General features: G+C 33.9%; 3 protein-coding genes across 5 annotated transcripts in view; 1 reads left to right on the plus strand and 2 right to left on the minus strand.

Moving 5' to 3' along the window:
* stk10 (serine/threonine kinase 10) overlaps positions 1-1,863 on the minus strand; it is a 56,011-nt gene extending 54,148 nt beyond the window's left edge. The window contains exon 1 of the mRNA XM_058759011.1: positions 1,439-1,863. Within this exon, the coding sequence (XP_058614994.1) occupies positions 1,439-1,597 (159 nt within the window). The 5' untranslated portion in view covers positions 1,598-1,863. The remainder of the gene's footprint in view (positions 1-1,438) is intronic.
* Positions 343-22,466, plus strand: part of stk32a (serine/threonine kinase 32A) — an 83,082-nt gene continuing 60,958 nt past the window's right edge. For 2 of the 3 annotated variants that reach the window (XM_058759015.1, XM_058759013.1), the window contains exons 1-5: positions 343-808; positions 8,126-8,438; positions 9,705-9,842; positions 14,076-14,131; positions 17,431-17,582. In XM_058759015.1, coding sequence (XP_058614998.1) covers positions 9,791-9,842; positions 14,076-14,131; positions 17,431-17,582 — 260 coding nt within the window. In that variant the 5' untranslated portion in view covers positions 343-808; positions 8,126-8,438; positions 9,705-9,790. The remainder of the gene's footprint in view (positions 809-8,125; positions 8,439-9,704; positions 9,843-14,075; positions 14,132-17,430; positions 17,583-22,466) is intronic. The other variant, XM_058759014.1, reaches the window with a different exon arrangement.
* zmp:0000001268 (CYTL1 domain-containing protein) lies at positions 2,124-3,655 on the minus strand. The gene is made up of 4 exons (XM_058759016.1): positions 3,462-3,655; positions 3,326-3,370; positions 2,809-2,955; positions 2,124-2,678 (listed from the first exon to the last, which is right to left on the minus strand). The coding sequence occupies exons 1-4, from the start codon at positions 3,648-3,650 to the stop codon at positions 2,619-2,621; spliced, it is 441 nt and encodes a 146-aa protein (XP_058614999.1). The 5' UTR covers positions 3,651-3,655; the 3' UTR covers positions 2,124-2,618.

Here is a 22,466-nt window from a genome sequence, read left to right on the forward strand (position 1 = left end):
GCATCTAATGTGTTTTACACTAAAAAAAAATAAGATGGCAAATTGTTTAAATCAGTAAATATTATGTTTTCAGCATTTAGTTTTATTTAAATTTTGTGCAAATGTATTTAGAAATTCTGGTAATATTCTAAAAAAAAAAAAAAAAAAAAAAATATGTTAAATCTTAAAAATAAACTTAAATGTTGTATTACAGCATAAAAATAAATGAAAAATGAGATAAATCACAGTTGCTTACTATTTCAGAGAATTTAAAACAGTCAAAAGAAAAAAAATGTGCTTATTACAATAATGAGAATGCTCAGAGATGCATGCTAAAGTTATATATTTACAAACTTTATAGTCTCAGAAATAAGCTCTAATTAATTTATGCATTTTTTTAAATGCATTTAGTTAGTTTTCATTTGGGAGGGAGAAGTGACCAAGGCACGTTTTCACGAGATTTGCCCCATTACAGTATTACTCCACACTGTTAAGGTTGTACAGTATTTAACCCCAGTCAGCCTGGGCTCTGAGGGTAAGAGGGTTACAGGGAGCCTGGGTGTCACGGGGCATTTAAAACGCCCATAGTTCACGACACCCTGTTGGGGACAAAAGGCAAATTCAGCGTTTCCTACAGCAGGGTTCCTCTCCGCCTACCGAAACTGCAGCACATTCCAGCATCTTCCTACACAGTGACTCTGAGTGGCCCCCGAGGGCCCCGGGCTGAACGCATGTGACCTGTCAGGATATCTCAGTGCCATTAACCACAGTTATCCTACTGTATTTAAACAGTTAGTCGAGATGATTTCCTTCAGGGTGGCAACACCAGGTATGCATTACTTCATGTCAATGCACATCACCACCACGCATGTTAGTACACGAAATACAGAGCTGCATTCATTTAGTCAAGCGGGCACAAGTGTTATCTCTTGATTGGGTCATAAGTTTATTATATATATATATATATATATATATATATATATATATATATATATATATATAAATAATTTAAATACATAAACTTTTTATAAATGTAAATAAAGAGTTCTTCTAAGACTAATTTGTTTTGTGTATGTGTGTTTTAGATTAAAAAGTGCGCGACAGTAAATTATGTGTTTGTGTAAATATTATACGTTTTTGGTATGAATTCTAACTGCCATAAACAAACAGGTTGCCTATTATTAAAACTTTTTTAAAACCGTACTACGCTCAAGGCTTGGTCTATGAATATTAATTACAATTATGACGCTCACCAAGCGGGCCTCACTGATTGGCTGAAAGGCCGCTACACTGGTAAGCAGCAGCGAATCTGGTAAAGGCCTGGCTTATGAATATTAATTAATAACTTCAACGTCAACACGAATTTAAGTTAATATTCATGACCTAATCCTTTACCATGGTAGAAGTCATCGTTTCGTTTCGATGCTTGTCCAACAGGTTTATTAAGACACGGACTCACCTTATAAACTTTCCCGAAAGCGCCATCGCCCAGTTCCCCGATAATTTCCCAAATGTCGTTTGGATTAACATCCCGATGAACGTGCTCATATTGTTTGGTTTTCTTCTTCACTTCAATCGTAGGAAGTCGGAGGATCTTGCTGAATTTAGCAAAAGCCATTTTAAATAATAGAGACAGCAGGCACAAATGCTAAAAATTCAAGCTAGTTGATGAATTAGTTGACTTCGAAAAAAAAAAACAAAAGCGTGTGAGCTGAAAACTGTCCAACACTCCACGGAAGTAGACACCTTCATCATTTAAAGAAATAAAATCACATCAAACGGTGACAGGCGTATTTCCCTCCATCCACGAGCACGCGTCCGCTGTCAGAGGCGACTGAAGCACTCATGTTCACCTGTTCACGCGCCGCTGCTGAGAGTCAGTGAGACGCGAGCCACGCCCACTGCACGCAAACACACGAGTATGGGATTTGTAGTTTTTAAAAGCCTACATACGCGTCATAACTACATGAGCTGCCTGCAAGCACCAATAATAACAAACCATCTTAGCGAATTGTAATGAATCTTAATGGTTGCATTTAAAAATGATATTTTATTAATCGAGTCGAGACGCACAGAAAAAGTTTAAAAGTAAAAAAAATAAATAAATAAATAAAACTGTTGCACACAACCTCCATCTAGTGGCAATATGTGGTACAATTATTTATTGTACAACGGAAAACACGTCAATATTATAGAAAAAATGCATATGTTGAATTTATATATATATATATATATATATATATAAAACAATAAACATTTGAAAAGTTAGTAAGTGAAATATTAGACATGCCTGTGAAAAATACACATATGGGTCACTGATAAAATCTCTTTTATCTATAAGTAATAAATTGCAATTCATAAATACATATATTCTATGATAACATTATATCATAATGTTTTCAATTTCAATTTTTTTTTTTTTAAGAATTTATTTTTGAAATATTGCGAAGATTTGAAAAATGCTGTAGCCTACATCAAATCAAAGTCCATTTGGCGTAACCAAGCAGCATGCAGGATACTATCATATAATAAAAAAAAACATTGAAATCATGAAAAAAATAAAAAATAAATGAAATCATGATTGTGTTCTCCAAAGCTACTGATTCTGAATAACATATGAGGAGTAATGGGCTCTGATTTCAGCCTCTCCATCCTCTGTGCTGTAATGCTTCACAGTTATCACGAGTAAAAACCAAGTCCTGAAACAGACAAACAACCCTTTAATGAAACAGGCACCCAGTTAAAGTTTAAACTTGGTTCCTATTGACAGACAGACAATAAATATGAATAACATTTAAAAAATACAATACAAAAATACGCTTGACCCACCCCGTGACATTTCTGTGACATGATGATATAGAGCTGTCTGATCATAGCACCTAGACTCTGCACTTTCCTGGTGTACGCACATCTCCGATCTCTCAGACCCTCCAGCAGAGACAGATACGAGCTCATCGTGGACATTACACAAGCGTTCTGCCAGCGCAAACAAAAGATGAATGACATCTCTTTTTAACAGACAAATAATGAGGTGACAGGAATGTAGCTACTCAACCGTCATAAAAACAATGTTACAATGCAAAATACATAAGTAAATAAATAAATAATTGGTCCTAAAAGTATGCATTATTTTCTTCATATAATAAACATTTATTATTATTATTTACTCTTGAGGTGAAATCTGACCCAGAAACCAATGGCACTTTTCACATATCCGTGTTTCTCAGCAGCAGAAGTCGTCACAGTTAGCAGCTAAAAAACATCCAGAACCTTTTCACCTAAAATGTCAACATTATTTCACATTGCAAGCAAGCTTTGTCTCGTCGATGCTGAGTGCATGACTCACATGAATGTCGATGTAGAGGTCGGGCAGGTGAGCGGTGCATCTGTACTGCAACATGAAACACATCACAGGAGAAAACATCAGTGTTTTGTTGTTGTGACGCTGTTGTACTCACCTCAGCTCAGTGTGTTAGACTCACAGTGTCGTAGTCTGTTTTGATTTGGGCCGCTCTCTGAGTGATCTCTTTCCCCATGGCCAGCACTTTGGTGTAACAGGTGGGTGGGATGGGGTACGGCTGAGCCCGGAGCTCCGGCACCGTCAGCGCCAGCAGCAGAAGCAGTGTGCGAGCGAGCATGCTGTCTGCTGTCTGTGAAGAGCACTGCTGCATTTATACACCGCCGCACACTCAAACATCTTGTGCTCATTACAGAAAGCGACATGATTTATCAATCAGTTAGGCTGGAATTCACATCACATTCTTCTCAGCCAAGCATTCTGTGAATATGCACAACATGCAAAACTCAAAACAACATGACAACGGTTAACAATGAAATAAACATGAATCATTTCAATATTTAGCACCTTCGGTGCAGATTCATTTCCAACACAAACAGCAGTTTTATATTTCATATTGTATAGTCTTTGTATGGTTTAATGCAAAAAAGGGCATCATTGTTCATCATAATCCAGGAAATAAATAAATAAATATACATGCATAGAAGTTAAATCAACCAATTAATCAATCAATCACAGAATTCTTCTCTGTTGCATGTTTGTAAAGTACAGCGAGAGTGAAAAGTGTTTAATTTCTACTGGGCTGAAAGTCTCCATAATTGCAGAAATTGCATCCCACAGAATACTGGTTTGGAAAAGAAAGAAGGAAAGTCCTGTTTTATTCAAGTCTCTTAGCGTCACTGCATTGCTTCTTGTTTGTGAAGGTTGTAAATTCTTGTTGAAGGAGGAAAAACAGTTTAATTTACTGATAGTAAATTATCCCCTGACTTCTTCATTTTGAGACTATTGACATCTACAGCACCAATGCTGCTCTGTCAGGCTGCTTTATTATTATTATTATTATTATAGTTAATTCTGAAGGAGGGTGAATGCAGGTAAACTGGGCCGGACAAATCTCAACGTGATTCATTTAACTATAATTGCTCCTGAATAATGTGCAAATAAGTGTTCATATAAATTCTGCAAACGAACTCATTCATTGTATTGCATACTGGCACTACATCAGCAATCGGCCACCTTGCTCTCTTTTAATATCAGCCATTAAAAACCCATATCAGCACATCATCTTCCAAACTCAGAATGTGCATTTCACTCAACATACAGATTTTTTCTCCATTTTATATAACGAGGATAAATGAAGAATGATGCCATATATTCCACCATCATTTCATCATTTGTTGAAAATGAAGTCTTAACCGAGCTTGAGTTACTCAGTATTAAAGAGAATTTATCACAGCTTTTATAGCAGAAGTCTGCTAGGTCTCATCGTACAAACACAAAACCTGCCCTTGTGAAAAAGAAGTACACGGCATACTTTAAAAAAAAAGAGTATTTTTTACATTAATAATACACTTAAAAAAAAAAAAAAAAAAAAGTGAACTGAATGTAATGTTTTCGGACACTTCAATGCATATTATTTACAATTGAATGAAAATATATATTTAAATATGTTTATATTTATATTAAATGCAATTAGATACTTTAGAGTGGACTGTTTGACCACTTAAGTAGAACTTATATGTAATTTCATAATTAATTCTGTTGTTTTTGAATTGATTGAAGTATACTGCTGGATGTGCTGACAATCATTTATGGTAATATATATATATATATATATATATATATTCTATTGAAACTTGAAATATTAAAATATATTTATAATAATAAAAATCTAAAATACAATTTAGTACTTTAAAATATATTAACTTTAAATGTAATATCAAATAATGAGTTCAAATTATAATCAAGTACGTTACACATAAGTGTACTTAATTAAAACATGTAAAATGATTATTAAATGTAATGATTTAAATGTATTTTAAAGTAAAACTTCTAATTTGACATTATTACAAAGTGCACTTCTAAAAGTGTACTTAAGTGTGTTATTAAACATGAAAGTGTCGTGAAAGTATTTGTTGTTGTTGTTTTTTTTTGTAAATACACTTTTAAGATTTGAAGTACACATTCAGTAGAATGAAGCATGCTTCTTTTTCACAAGGGTTTTGCAACAAAGGTTTTTTTCCCTAAAAACAAAGACAAAGTTGTCTGCTGCACCTTCATTCAGGGAGCCACTGAGGGTTTGTGCATGTGAAATAAGCTTATTAAGAAACAAATGAACTGTATAAATGTCACATACCTGCAGTCTTTATGATGCATTTCATGAGACTCATCACATGCAATGAATACAGGCTTGAGAGAATAAGAGCCAGTGATGTCCAGGAGAGAAGTATCTACAAACTAGAAAAGAAATGTTCAACACAAACAACGCTGTTTAGATTTTCAAAATTCTTTCAGTTTGAAGGTTATATAGAAATACATCTAAATATTATTGAAATGCCAAATCTAATCATTCTGGCTTAAAATCTCCAGGGGACCACATTTACAAACTGTAAATCAATGCAGTATGTGTGTATTAAATAATTCGTGAGTGAAGTTGAGTCGTGTGTCGCTAGATGGCAGCATAACGTCTGCAGCAGGTTTATTGACCTTCAGTAACGCGCTGTATCGTCCTCTCCTCCTCTTCTCTCAAGCTCAAGTGAGATGAAACGTGTTATATATGTAATCAGGGAGAGGTGACTAGTGTGTTTGCAAATGCCAGTTAAGCTATAAAAGAGCTGTGTGTGCATCAGGCATCTAATCTTGTAAAGTAGTCTACTGTGCCAAGAGTGTAATGGTGATTTGGCTGGATTTTGAGAGATCCTATTGCTCTGACTGCCTAAAAAGGATTTCAGTTTGGAGACTGATGACCCACAGCAAATTCATTACAGCCTCGTATGTCTAAAGACTAAAAAAAAAAAAAAAAAAGCATGCTAAGCAAATATCTGCGAAAATTCACATGACCTTGTCCTTCACTTACACAGGTTTGGTCTACAATGAGTGATGTGGTTCTATTCTATTCTATTCTATTCTATTCTATTCTATTCTATTCTATTCTATCTAAAATGGCAAGTAATTAAAAGAGATATTTTAATTCAAAAACACTGAATTAAAAGAGAAATTTTGAAGTAGAAAATTAATTGCTTGAAATATTCCAAAAATATACTCCAAAATATACATACATTTTAATTAATGAAAAGTTCTAAATTCATGAAAATATAGTAGGCCTACATTTTAAATATGTCTTCAACCAAACTAATAAAAAATAATGAGAAACAGAAAATTCAGATGTTTGAATCATGAACAGCAGTGAAATCTGATGACCGAAACTAAACTTGGCCTGTTGTAAAAGGTCAAATAATCTAATCATTTTAAGAGACCACGCCCTTTATATATAATACAATTAGGGTTGTCAGTTTAACGCATTAACTTTATTAATTTGTTATGAAAAAATAACGCGACTAAAATATTTTAACGCAGGCCCCGCCCCCAGACCTGTAGGTAGGCTACTTCATCTTACATTTCATACAGCTGACTGTTGACAAATATGATGCATCCATAAATGCAGTTATGCCCTAAAATATATGCCCCTGTATGAGTTTTTGTCTCATATGATAAGCGATATCACACGAGTGCTGATTTTGTCCCGATTTTATACAACAGTTAAGTAAAAAAAAAAATAAGTTAAAATTATTTTATACTTTAAACGCAATAGTTTTGCTGAGAAAATATTACCTTTACAGCCACAGCAGAACTGGTGTGGGTCTGTGAGCGACACAGCTGTGTTCAGTTTCTGAATGAATCCAATGATTCAATAGTAGCCTATTCATAAAGTGAGCCGTTTACTTCATTCCTGAATGAATCAGCCGTTTGAACGAATCAAATGAAAGAATGACTCATAAAGACATTTACCGCCACCTGCTGGCAGTTTTAGTTTCTTATTTAGAGTATTATTTCATTCAAAAGAAAGAAAGAAAGACTGTTGGTAACTAAGCTAAAATACTCAAATTATCTTCTTTTATGTTCCATAGTTTATGTTGGGCCATTGTAGCCTAAACATTTATGTGTAATACATTTTATATTGAATCAAATAAAATATTTATTTCTAAAGCTACAATTTGTCATGTCTGCTTGATACTTTATCATTTAACACAATAATAGCTTTAAATGATCTTTCGTGGGTAATTTCACAGTCAAATTTTATTTGCGATTAGATTAATTTGATTAATTAATCGACACATCATGTAATTAAATAGATTACAAATTTGAATCGACTGACAGCCCTAAATACAATATATAACATAATAACATGATGTTTAAATCATAGCCAAGTGAAATTTGACGACCAAAACTAAACTTAGCCTGTCATAAAAGATCAAATAATCTAATAATTTTAAGAGACCATGCACTTTATATATAATCCAATATATAACATAATAACATGACAATATATGCAACTTTCTCTTGTATTTTTTATGTATTATGTCACGTGATTTTTGCAAATTGGTTACAACACATTGATAAAAGTGTTTTTTTTTTTTTGTTTTTTATGTTTATAATCCATTTTAAACATGTGCATTATACATATACATTGTAAATTATGTCATTGTTTAAAATGCATTAAAAAAAATAAAAAATAAAATTCTTGAATAAATTAATAAAAGCCTCTGGGGTGACCAGCGCACTAACATTGCGTACAAACAGTAACTACTTGAACCACATTATGCATGAATAAATGAACCTCCCCAGCAGTGGGACCCTTTCGCCATCATCATCATCATCACATGCGATGCTCATCAGATCTGTGCCCAGACAGCGGAGGACGTGTGTGTGCTGTGATGCAGGCGTGAGTCTCTCTGGACTTCGGCGTGAAGCAGCATGAGCGTGTGTGTGTTCTGCATCAGTGTGTCATTGACTCCGGCTCTGCAAGGATCTTCTCACAGCATTGCGGTGAGTGGAGAACTTGTGTGGGATAGTCTCACCTTTACACTGCAGTCTCGCCTGTCACCATCGCTTTGATGATCGCTGTTATTCGATCATTTCAACCATCCTGCCATATAAAGCGGTAAGTGTGTGATTTCCGATGATTTTACCATGTACGGAGTTCAGCTACAGGTCTATATGCGTGTTTTCTAACTGAGCACTCTACTGTATGTGGACTTTACATCACACTCTACTGTAAACAATTACCAATGAACAACATGCATAATGAAGTATGACTTGCACACTGTCCTATTTAGTACTATTTTAAAATATTTTAATAGGGGCAAGTTGTCACACTTTTTTGTGCAGTGAATATTTTGTCACACTTTATTTAAGGAACAATAATCACTATTAACTAGCATGCATTACTAGTATATTGGCTGTTTATTAGTACTTAAAAATCACGTATTAATTTCTTATTCTGCATGATCATATTTTAGATCCCTTAATCTTACCCCATACTTAATAACTATCTTACTAACTATTAGTAGGCAGCAAATTGGGAGTTTATTGAGGCAAAAGTCATAGTTAATAGTTAGTTAACTGTGAGAATTGGACCTTAAAATAAAGTGTGACCGCATTTTTATCGAGGGAGGATTATTTTTGTAAATTTTTTTGTGCGGACAAAAAGAAAAAGAGAAAAAAAAATGAAAATTGATCTTCTGAGAGAGTACCAAGTCCATTTTTGAAATATTAGAGTGGAATATTCCACAACATATCTATTATTTTTGGCTCTTTTAAGAGCTTTTGAGCCATTATGAAACACAAAACAGCTAGCAGAAATGAATTAATGAGCCGTATTAAACAACAACAAATAAACCAACAAATACAGCAAAGCATGTACAACATTTACTCAAACTTTAGACCGTTTTAATCTACACTCACTGAAAAAAAAAATTAATTGAATTTACTAAATTTTAAATTTTAAAATTAAATTTACAAAATTTTTTAAGGTAAGTGGTTGCAATCAATTTATTTTAGCTACATTTAAATAAACTAATTTTTAGTTTACTAACTTTGAACATTTATTTATTTTTTTAAATGTAGCTAAAATGAATTGTTTGCAACCACTTACCTTAAAAAAATTTAGTAAAAATTTTTTTAGCGCTGAAAAAAGAATGGTAACATCTAAATTAACTGGTTTATTTAAAAATTTAAAAGACGTAGCAACACTGAATCAACCTAAATTCATGACTTTATACCAACAAAACTCATTTTTATGGTTGAATAATTAAAGAATTGCTCTTTTTAAAGGAACTTTTGCAGGTTACCACTTTTTACAGTAAACCACTTTTACTGTATAAAACAAGCATTTGTACACTAACTCTTCACTCTGTCCCTGTCACAGGTTATTTTTCGACAGTATATATCCTTATTAACAAACACCGGGGATGTTTCCATTTTAAACCGGAGATCTTCACCTCTTCAGAAGTCATGGGACTCGGTCAGTCCAGCAGGACATCGGTCAGTGATGACCCAGAGGAGGGTAAGTGTGTTCTTGAAAAGCAAAACAAGCTGTTCCAGTTCCTATAGTAGGACAGAGGACCCACATTCATAACACACTAAAACATGATCTATTAAATTAACTCATTTTTCTTTTGATTTCTTCACCCAAACTTATAACTGTTAGGATACTGTATTTAAACAAAAGTGGATAGTTTAATTAAAAATGATATGTGTGATTTTTTAATTTATTTTTTTATTTTTTTATGTTAAAACACTGAAACTGTTCTTATCAGAACGTTTATTTATTTGAGCATCCCATTAGCATGAGTTTGGGACAGGAGTATATATTTGAGCAACCAATGGCAGAAATATTGAGGAAAGAGAAAATATGCCAAAAATGAAATTCTGTCATCATTTATGTTCACTGAAAAAAATGGTTCATTGAATTTACTACATTTTTTTAAGGTAAGTGGTTGCAATCAATTTATTTAAGCTACATTTAAATAAACAAATTTTGCTGAAAGTTAGTAAACTAAATTTGTTTATTTAAATTTAGCTAAAATAAACTGATTGCTACCACTTACCTTAAAAAATTTTTTTTCAGTGTTGTTCAAAAACTCTTTGACTTCCACGGTGCGCAAATTGAGAAACTCAGCAGAATGTTTGAGCTGCTCTTTTCCATACAATGAAAGGATACAGTAACCAGGGACAATCAACCTCTAAAAAGGACAAAAAACACAATTTAATGTCATTATGAAGAGATAATCCATGGCTAGATGTGCATTGAATGATTTTAATGCACAATGTGGAGACAAAGAACCAATCAGAATCGAGTATTCAGACTGACCGTGGTATACAGTAAAAGTGGTATGCCTATATATTCTTATCTATATAGTGATATAGACTCAAGTCAAGTCAAACAACAGCTTTTTGTGTAAGAAAGAGAATATAATTGAAGTTGATAATCTTTCCCAAGCTGTGTCTTGTAACCAATAGCAACGCGCCATGTACAGTAAGTTTTAATGCAAGTAAATAATCTTAATAATGCTGACAAAACAATCAATGCCAATTTTTTGTTTTGTTTTAAGACTACTGTTTATGAGTTTGCTCATTTTCAAACTGAATTTTTCTAAAGTAAACCCATACAAGAGGATCCGTAGCTGTTGACTGCAGAAAGTCATTTATTGAGGTTCTCATAAACCTGTCTGCATGTGCAGGTGGGTCTAAAAATTTACACCACAGATTCCAATAGACCTGTGTGTTTGTGTGTGAGTCAAAGAAAGTGATGGGCCATCACAAGAACAGTTAGCTATAGCAATAGCTGATTGGCCCATTTTGCAAGTAATTGTGTACATGGTTGTACAACAGAGTGCACAGCGACTCAATAAAGCAAACAACTGTTAAACTAGATTTTTACATATCCTGAAGAAAATGGGAGTGGTGCTAGTATATGGGAAAATCACCTTCACAATGTAGTGTGTGTAGAGCATTTGTCAATCCGATACAAAATTAGCTTTTAGGCAAAACAAAACAAAATGCATGGAACAAATCCATAACATGTATGAACAGACAAAACAAAAACAAACAAACAAAAAACAAAACAGAAATGCATGAGACCAAAACATGCCTGAGAACAGCCAAAACAAAACAAAATGCATTAAACTAATCCAAAACATGTCTGAAAAGTAAAAACAAAACAAAAAACAAAATGTATGAAACAAATTTTAAAAAAAGTCTGAAAAGGTAAAACAAACAAACAAAAAATAAAAATGCATGAAACCAAATCCAAAACATGCCTGAACAGCCAAAACCAAAACAAACAAAAGACAAAAATACATGAAACCAAATCCAATATGTAAAAACACAATTAAAATCTGATCTAATCAAGTAGTTGTTTAGTGCACAAGTAGTTTGATGTGACACACAGAAATATAATAAACAAAATACTTGATAATACAAAATATTAGATTAAATAATTTTGGCAACAGCGAGTGAATAATGTTTCAGAGGGTCAGATGGTTCAGACTAATAAACAGCACGGTCATCCAGATTTGATCCATTTTGTGAAGTAAAATGAATAAAGTTATATTAAACAGAATATTAGTTAATTTACACAATACTTTGATCATCATAACACCTGGTGTTTACAGAGGATTTTATCACTTATATGTATTTATATCACTTATAGTCTTATATTCTGTTGCCCAGTTTCATAGTGGAGCTCAGAATAATATTGCATGTTTAAACTCTAATGGGATCTGTTTTATTGTTTGCCGTGTGGAAATATGTGAGTCAGATTGCTTAGAAAAGTCACTGCACAAGATGCATGACTCCAGGTATAATTTTTGTCCTTACCAAGCAAAACTAATTATAAAACAGTATTGATGCAGAGAAAAGCCTTACCTGCACTTCTGTGCACGTGTGGGTTTATGAAGGTCTTGAAGTTGAGGGAGAGCATGTTTAGCTTTTTATTAAGAGTTTGAGATCTTCAGGCAATATTTACATTTTTGTAGCCTTAGTGTTTTGGTAATTGTTATTGACTTTGTGGTAGGAGTTTGTTGTCAGAGATGGGGCATTTACTATTTAGGACATTCTTATGACCCCTCTGGAAGTCGCTGTGAAAAAGGGTGTCAGCGTTCTCTAAGTGGCTGTCCTAGATCGTTTGCCCACACTCGATAGGTCACCGATTCTTCAGATATGGGACAAAATATGTCCCTCAAATGTACCTTTAGTTTTTAAAATAGCACTGCATTAAATAGCACAACGTTTGCGCATTGAAGTTTATCAATACAGAGTTCTTTAAAAGTACCATTTCATTTGATTGTTTCTTTATTTTATGAAGACTGTGACATTGTCACTCACAAAACAACCTTTCCTCAGACCATAATTCAATACTTTGCATACATTATATATATATATATATATATATAAAATAAAAACATGATAACATAATAAAAAACAGGGTTTTTGAATTTTTAAAAGGAGTTATCTGTTTTGCAAATAAACTCTTCATATATATATATATATATATATATATATATATATATAGTATATATATATATATATATATATATATATATATAAAATGTAAAAAAGAAAGAAATATAAATATGTACATTTTAAAAACTATTACTAATGTCCTTTATATTTTTATATTATAAATATAAATGTTCTTTATATTGCTTTACAGCTGTGTCCCTAATTCTTGTAAACACGTTCAGATATTTCTAAAAACACTTGTGCTTTATATGTTCAATTATTCATATAAAATCTAGATTTGTAGATAACCCCCCTCAGTTTAAGTAGTAAGAAGTAATTGAAAGTAGAATTATTTAGTACTTGTGTTAGTACACAAGTTCGCATACTGTAAAATAAAATTGATAAAAATTGCAAAAAAAAATTAATAATAATAATTTGATATACTCACCTAACAGTACCTCTATGACATTATTTCTTCATTCTTTGTGTTGTTAGCTTCTATTTTGAAGACTTTTGGGTATAAAATAGAGCTTTCTGGGAAAATGTGTTTTTTGGGGTTTCCTGAAATTTGTGCCGGTTAGATAGAAGTTTATAATTTTGAGGAAACTCTTGCCAGTTTTGAGAGCAAAATGCAATAGAAAAACTGTGAGGATGCTATCTGAGTCTGAGACTTCTGGTTTAAAATATGATAATCATTGCTGGTCCTTGACCAACAGAAGTAGGGACCATCGAGTAGCAACCATCAAGCTGTAATTGCTGCTGACAGCATACTTTGGACTGCCTTGGACTGCAGTTTCAGATAGACGAGCTGTGAGAGCAGAGAGAAGGGACGCGGTTCATTCACAGGTCAGACGATGAGTTTGGCTGCATGAGATGAGGACTGAGATTCTGCTAAAATGTCTTTTGGTGCAAACCAAACACATCATGCATTAATTTTGCGAACTGCACACCTGTTTAAATCAGATGAGCAACTTCATAAAAAAAATAAAATCTACTATCAGCTTGTTTTATTTACTATTCAGCATTGTAAGTGCCCATGCGAATAAAAAGAGTTTGAATTTGTTCTGTTCTCAAATATGGTGTTTACTGTTATACTGAAATATTATTGTTATACTTTATGTCCTTTTTGGAGCTTGAAACTTATGGAATTTCATTGTATGGACCAAAACAGCTGAGACATTTTACAAATAAATTTGAGTGTGTGTGTTCTACAGAAGAAAACAAAATATTATATTGTAATTTCATTAGTGTAATATACTGTACACTAATATATTTATTTATTGTCTCTCCACAGTCAACTTTGACCACTTTCAGATCTTGAGAGCCATTGGTAAAGGCAGTTTTGGGAAAGTAAGTTTTGCTTTATATTTACTAGATAAACACAACAAAACAAATTTAAGCCGATGGTACTGAGGCCAAAATGAATCGTCAGTGACCTTCATTGATTGTGCTTAAAACATTGATACTGTAGATTAAGGCCTAATTTGGCGGATTCAATTAACTCAAAATAAGTACGCCAGTTGGCCTTAAAGGGATACTCCCCCCCCAAAATGCAAATTTTGTCAATGTTTAATACTTTTTGAATAAATGTCGTTATTTTTATTTTCTTTGCGTACAAAAAGTATTCTCGTCGCTTCATAAAATTCAGATTGAACCACTGATGGCAGATGGACTATTTTGACAATGTTTTTTTATATTTTTCTGGACCTTGACAGTGTTATTTACTTGGCAGTCATTGGGACAGTCACAAGCCTCCCGGTTTTCTTCCAAAATATCTTAAATTGTGTTCCGAGGACAAACAAAGCTTTTACGGGTTTGGAACAACATGGGGTTAAGTGATTAATGACAAATTTGCATTTTGGGGTGGAGTATCCCTTTAAGATGGTTAATTACTGCTATATTGACTCAATAGTATGGCAAACCAACTGTTAACGTTTATTAATGCCCAATATTCAAAATGTTTAAATTCTTCTGCCAATGTTTTTGGAAGTAAAAAACTCCATTCATTTTATCCATAAAATGGGAAAATTACTTTTTGGAAAAACTGCATTACCCGTAATGCTGTTCGAAATTCTACCAATCAGAGAGTTGTGGCCAGCAAATCAAGTCAAAAGATATCTTTATCTCCGCCCACCCCATCAAGCACAGTGAATGACGAATATGTACCTGTATATAGCGGTTGCTCACCTGCTTCTTAAAAAGCCTAACTTAGACCCACTAGAACTGAATAATTACTGTCCCATCTCAAAACTTCCATGCATATCAAAGATTTTAGAAAAGCTAGTTTTATCCCAGTTAATGTCTTCAGTTAAATTTCAGTTGGGTTTTAGGGCGGGTCACAGCACATAGTCATAGTCTTTAAGAGTTGTAAATGATCTTCGTATAATCAATGATTTAGGTAACTTTGCAGCTTTTGATACAATAGACCATGTGATTCTCATAAAGATCTTATCTCGCCAATAGAGCATTCTCAGTGAAGTATGGTGACTTTGTTTCAAGTACAACAGCTCCTATTACCTGTGGGGTTCCTCAGGGTTCTGTTATTGGCCCTATCTTATTTTCCTTGTATGTGCTGCCTCTGGGCTCATGTCTTACCATTTGTATGCCGATGATACACAAATTTATCTCCCTTTGAAATCTGGAGAGAACTGTGCTTCTAACTTACTTTTTTGTCATGTCTGGAAGAGGTTAAGAATTGGATGATTCAGAGTTTGGTTCAGTTAAACCAAAGTAAAACAGAGATTATGATTTTTGGCCCCGCCAGAGGATGCTCAGACATTGCCACTTATTTAGGTCCATGGTCAGCCTACTGCAATGACCAAATAAGGAATCTAGGTGTTGTGTTTGAACCAGAACTGAAATTTTACAAGCAGATTTATGCTGTGGTTAAGAATTGTTTTTCCAGATTGCTCGATTAAAACAAACTCTGTCTGAAAAAAAAAAAAAAGATTTAGAGAAGGTTATTAATGCCTTTATTTTGTGTCATCTGGACTATCAAAATATTTTGGTATGTGAGGTCCTGTCAGACCATTATTTCATACTTGCAATTAGTTCAGAATGCGGTGGCCAGGCTGCTTGTGAATGCTAAGAAAAGTCAACATATCTCTCCTATTTTGGCCTCTCTCAGGTGGCTACCAGAGGACTTCAGGATAAAATATAAGGTTCTGTTGTATGTTTTTAAAGCAGTGCATGGAATAGCTCCTGATTATGTGTCTGAGCTCATTACTTTTCATCACACATCTAGGTCTTTAAGATCAACTAATAAGTTCCTTCTTACTATCCCAAAAACTCATTTAAAGCTTAAAGGGGATCAGGACTTTGCTCTTGCAGGTCCGAGGCTTTGGAATAGTCTGCTGCATGAGATTAGAAAGGCTACATTTATAAACACCTTTAAAGCTGGTGTTAAAAATTACTTCTTGTCATTAGCCTTTAAGGAGCTGGGCTACTAAATGTTGTTTTTAGTTGGATTGTTTGTTTGCTTTTATATATTGTATGTAGCTGTATGCTGATTGTACAGAACTTTGGTCTGCAGGTGCAATTGTAAAGCACTTTAAAAATAAAATAAATGAATAAATATAACAGTTCTATTTTTCACCATTGTTTTTTAATTCAATTATGTCATTTGCAATGCTTCATGAGATTGTGGTTCTTTTTCTCTTAGTTAAAGCTGTTATGTACACAGCCTTATACCTTTGTTTTTTTCTCTGATTTTTGAGTCTTTGCATTAACTAAAAGTTAGACAGCGATTGACCTCATATCTGGTTGGTTTAGTTCATGGCTTGTAACACTTAAAAAAATACTTTTTAACCCTTTAAATGACATCTTTACCATACGGTTGAGCTTAATTTGATAGGGAATAAATCTGTCAAAAGGACGAGATGAGAGAGCAATCTTTTCACAGCTGTACTGTGTCTGCTGTTGCCATGGGAGGTTTGGGAATTTCCAGTTTTCAAGTGACAGTAGCAGTTTACAAACTTCAGTCAGTCACACAAAAGGGAGAATGGTGCTGATCAGTCATCAGATAATAGGGTCAAACAAGAAATCAAGTTAGTAGGGATGAAACCATAACATTGTAGTGAATAGGGTAGAGGGTAAAGAACAGAAATATAGCAAAATACAGTATATGAGAAATGCAGAAATGTTTATTAACCATAATTATCCAAAATCATGCGGGACTGTACAGTTGATATGGCTGTAAAATACATATCATCCAGCATATATAGCACACGGCTATATATATTATACAGACTTTAAATAAAAAATGTTATCTATGTGGACCCTGAAGGTTATGAAATGTATCCAAGACCTAAAATAAAGTTAAAAGAATGTTTATTATTGGAAATAGTTCTCTGAATTTAAATCGAGATTTACCATGGACGGACAGCTCACGACGGTAGAGTTTTAAATCTTGCATAAATATATATATATATATATATATATATATATATATATATATATATATATATATATATATATATATATATATATTCATTAGCTCCTTTTAGGGTGAAAGTTAAAAATCTAATGGAAAAATGCATGGAGAAAAAAACCCCAGAACCAACTCCACTGAAAAATGTAGAGCCCATATTCTCAGCAAACTTGGATTCAGAGTTTTTTAAAAAGATCACTCATACCATTTTTTTTTTCAGGTATGCATTGTCCAGAAAAAGGACACAAAGAAAATGTACGCCATGAAGTATATGAACAAACTCAAGTGTGTGGAGCGCAATGAAGTGCGCAATGTCTTCAAAGAGCTCCAGATCATGCAGAACCTGGAGCACCCATTCCTGGTCAATTTCTGGTGAGTTTATAGAAGTCATTAAGTGATTCATCAGTTCTATACAAAATAACCTTGACTATTAACCAGTACATTTATTCAATTTGTATGATGTAATCAGAAACATGACCTTGCAATGTTTCAACAGTGTATAAGTAGCCTACTACAGTAGAAACAAAGGCTAACAATTACAATGAAATGTTCCTTAAAATCTCCTGAGCTGACTCATTTGAGTGCAGATGGCCACTTTTTTATTTTTTTTTAAAAATTGAAGTTCATAAGTATATGACTATCAAAATGTCCTTCGAAGTGGCTGTTTACACAGTAACACAATTGATTCTGACATTAGCATGTTGCTAAGCTAACTATTGAGTAGTAGTATAAGTATAACAATATGTTGCATACACAAACATTCTTACTAGGCTATTTTCTATCTCTGCTGTTCAGTAGTGAAAAATATACATTTCCCTTTGACACTTTGAGCTCCTTTATCCAAAAATACATAGAAAACTGCCTTATATGGGGTTGGGGTGGGTTCTAAATATGCACAGTTGCTTTTTGTTTTTTACTACTGTTTCCAGAAGAAAATTTAATAAAATGTTGTTAACAAAAAAAACAACAACAAAAGAAAAACGCCTTGTATTTTGAAAAAAATAAATAAATAAAAATAAATAATAAAAAAATAAAAGGTATTTAACAAAAAGCATTAGAAACATGCTAGCAATGTGCTAATCACATTGTGCTAAAACATGCTGGCAACATGTTATAAACATGCTAATCATGTCACCTACATGCTAGAAAAAATGCTAATCATGCTAACAACATATAGCATTGTGTGAAATAATGCTAGAAACATGTGAGCAATGTGATAAATCATGTTACAAACGTGCTAACAATGTGTTAAAAATTATATGCTATAAACATGCTAAAACATGATAGCTATGTGTTGAAATGTGATAACAAAGTGAATCTATCTATCTATCTTAGCTTTTACAACTAATTCAAGCTTTCAGGCTAGGCTTTGTCGATCTCGAGCTAACCTAAAGTTTATCTTTTCAATTCAATTCAATTCAAGTTTATTTGTATAGCGCTTTTTACGATACAATCGTTGCAAAGCAGCTTTACAGGAAATTAAGTTTCTACTATATATATGCATACACATACGCACACATGCACATATATATACATACATATACACATACACACAGAAGAAACCCAATATATTTAAGTTATGACAGACTTAACTTGGTAATTATGTGTTGTCTGAGGGTTGGCATCCTCCGTGGTCCTCTGAGGTGTTGCCATCATCTCTTCTCAGGTGTTTGGTCATCCCGGATCTTTTTAAGGGTTGGATCCAGACTGACGCTTCAGTAATTCCTAGTTCGGCAGAATCAGAGAAACAGATAGAGACATAATTAGCGTAGCTGCTGTTCTATTCAAGCAAAAATGATTTGTTCAACCCAATCTAAAGAATTATAATGTACATTTGATTAGATATAAATGCAGTACAAGATTATTATGTGAATGCTTGGCTAAAGAGATGTGTCTTTAATCTAGATTTAAACAGAGAGAGTGTGTCTGAACCCCGGACGTTATCAGGAAGGCTATTCCAGAGTTTGGGTGCCAAATGTGAAAAAGCTCTACCTCCTTTAGTGGACTTTGCTATCCTAGGTACTACCAAAAGTCCAGAATTTTGCGACCTTAGGGAGCGGGTTGGATAGTAGCATGGTAGAAGACTAGTTAGGTACGCAGGAGATAAACCATTTAGTGCCTTATAGGCAAGTAATAGTATTTTGTAATTGATCCGGAACTTAATAGGTAGCCATTGCAGAGACTGTAAAATTGGAGTAATATGATCTAGCTGCTGCATTTTGGACTATCTGTAGCTTGTTTATTGAAGATGCAGGACAACCACCTAACAGTGCATTACAATAGTCCAGTCTAGAGGTCATGAATGCATGAACTAGCTTTTCTGCATCTGAAACAGGTAGCATGTTTCGAAGCTTGGCAATGTTTCTAAGATGGAAGAATGCTGTTTTTGTAACATGGGAAATATGATTTTCAAAGGACAAGTTGCTGTCTAATATAACACCCAGATTTTTGACTTTAGAGGACGTAACAGTACATCCGTCTAGTTGCAAATTGTAATCCAAGAGATTCTGAGTACTGTTTTTTGGACCAATAACTAATATCTCGGTCTTATCCGAATTTAATAGGAGGAAATTATTGGTCATCCAATCTTTTACATTTTTAACACAGTCTATTAGCTTAGATAGTTCAGAAGTTTCATCTGGTCTTGTTGAGATATATAGTTGAGTATCATCAGCATAACAATGATAACTAATCCCGTATTTTCTAATAATATCACCAAGGGGCAACATGTATATTGAAAATAGCAGAGGACCTAGGACAGATCCTTGTGGTACTCCATACTTTACTGGTGATAGTTGAGATGACTCCCCGTTTAAAAAAACAAAGTGGTAGCGATCGGATAGGTAGGATCTAAACCATCTTAAAGCCTGCCTTTGAATACCCGTATAGTTTTGTAATCGATCTATGAGTATGTCATGATCTATAGTGTCGAACGCAGCACTAAGATCAAGTAAAACTAGCAATGAGGTGCAGCCTTGGTCTGACGCAAGAAGCAAGTCATTTGTAATTTTAACAAGTGCAGTTTCTGTGCTATGGTGAGGCCTGAAACCTGACTGAAATTCTTCATAGAGATCATTTTTTTGCAAGAAGCAGCACAATTGAGCAGACACAACTTTTTCTAAAATTTTAGACATAAACGGCAGATTTGAAATGGGTCTGTAATTTGCCAGTTCACTAGAATCTAGTTGTGGTTTCTTAATAAGAGGCTTAATAACCGCCAGCTTGAATGGTTTTGGGACGTGACCTAAAGATAATGATGAGTTAATAATATTGAGAAGCGGTTCTTCTTCTGCAGCAGGTAACAACTCTTTCAGTAGTTTAGTGGGTACAGGATCTAATAAACATGTTGTTGGTTTAGATGCAGTGATAAGTTTATTTAGTTCTTCCTGTCCTATAGTTGTAAAGCACTGCAGTTTTTCTTTGGGAGCTGTGAATGAAACTGAAGTACTAGACGGTGCAGAACCTACATTTGTTATTGTATTTCTAATGTTATCTATTTTATCAGTGAAGAAATTCATAAAGTCATTATTATTAAACTGTGAGGGAATATTTAGATCGGGTGGCGTCTGTTTATTTGTTAATCTAGCCACTGTGCTAAATAAAAACCTTGGATTGGTTTGGTTATTATCTATGAGTTTGTGGATATGCTCTGCCCTGGCAGCTTTTAGAGACTGTCTATAGCTGGACATACTGTTTTTCCACGCAATTCTAAAAACTTCCAAGTTAGTTTTTCTCCATTTGCGCTCAAGATTACGAGTTTCTTTCTTGAGAGAATGGGTATAACTGTTGTACCATGGCGCAGTACGTTTTCTCTAACCTTTTTCATATTGAGGGGGGCAACAGCTTCTAATGTATTAGAGAAGATAGTGCCCATGTTGCTAGTCATTTCGTCTAGTTCACGTGTATTTATGGGTACACAGAGCAGTTGAGATAAATCAGGCAGGTTATTTGTGAATCTGTCTTTGGTGGCTGGAACAATAGTTCTGCCCAGACGATAACGCTGGAGCCATATAGTTAATATCGATAATATGCAGCATGCACGATACAAGGAAATGATCAGTAACATCATCACTTTGAGGTACGATATCTATATCAGTAAGATCAATTCCATGCGATATAATTAAATCTAGCGTATGATTGAAACGATGAGTGGGCCCGGTGACGTTTTGCTTGACTCCAAAAGAGTTTATTAGGTCAGTAAACGCAAGTCCTAACGCATCATTTGTATTATCAACGTGAATGTTAAAATCTCCAACAATTAGCGCTTTATCAACATTAACCAATAGATCTGAGAGGAAATCTGCAAATTCTTTTAGGAATTCTGTATATGGCCCTGGTGGTCTATACACAGTAGCCAGAGCAAGAGATAGGAGAGATTTCTTTTGCATATCTGACAGTGTAACATTAAGTAGAAGTATTTCGAATGAGTTAAACCTGTATCCTGTTTTCTGAGTAACATTGAGAAAATCACTATATATTGTAGCGACACCACCGCCACGACCAGTCTGACGGGGTTCATGTTTATAGGAGTAGCTTGGTGGAGTAGACTCATTTAGACCAATATAATCATTTGGTTTAAGCCAGGTTTCAGTCAAACAAAGTACATCAAAACTATTATCTGTGATAATTTCATTTACAATAACTGCTTTGGGTGCGAGTGATCTAATGTTTAGGAGCCCAAGCTTTAGAAATTGTTTTTGTTCATTTATTTTGCATTTTTCAGGTTTAATCACGATCAGATTTTTTCTAGATCCTACATTAAATTTATATGTTGACCTCTATTTATATGTTGACACACATTTTTGTCTAGTTTGCTGCTACTGTACAATTTGAGGCAGTGTTTGAATAGTCTGTTTATTGAAGGTGCATAGTAGCGGAATCAAACTAATATTTTGTCTTTGTGTTTGGAAAATTTTGCCCAAGAAATTTTGTAGTTCAGCTTTCGGCCTGGTGGGAGATGGGGCATAAAATTGGTAGCAGTTGAAGCATGAAATTTAGAGTCGGATATGGGACAAAACAGTGCAGTCACTGTCAGGATGCTTTTAGCTTTACAAATGAATGGAGCTGAAAACTAGAGATATGAGCACACTTCACATCTAGAAAGCTTTTCATGCTGTTCACTGCTTTATTTCAGCAAATTCGATTAACACACAACATAACTCTCCAAGAGGAGTCTGTTTTACCAGCAGGCCTATGATTTACCAGTAACACAGTAACATTTACACGTAACATTTTCATTGTCATGTTTTAGTATCA

This window comes from Onychostoma macrolepis, chromosome 21 (genome assembly GCF_012432095.1).
Source record: "Onychostoma macrolepis isolate SWU-2019 chromosome 21, ASM1243209v1, whole genome shotgun sequence".
Taxonomy (NCBI): Eukaryota; Metazoa; Chordata; class Actinopteri; order Cypriniformes; family Cyprinidae; genus Onychostoma; species Onychostoma macrolepis.

What these genes read in the sequence shown, in the direction of transcription:
- zmp:0000001268 (XM_058759016.1), bottom strand. Translation starts at nt 3,650, where the DNA reads ATGCAGCAGTGCTCTTCACAGACAGCAGACAGCATGCTCGCTCGCACA. An exon ending in ACCTCTACATCGACATTCAT is followed by an intron (nt 2,956 to 3,325) that starts GTGAGTCATGCA and finishes TTGCGCTGGCAG; the next exon opens with AACGCTTGTGTAATGTCCAC. An exon ending in TGTCACAGAAATGTCACGGG is followed by an intron (nt 2,679 to 2,808) that starts GTGGGTCAAGCG and finishes TGTCTGTTTCAG; the next exon opens with GACTTGGTTTTTACTCGTGA.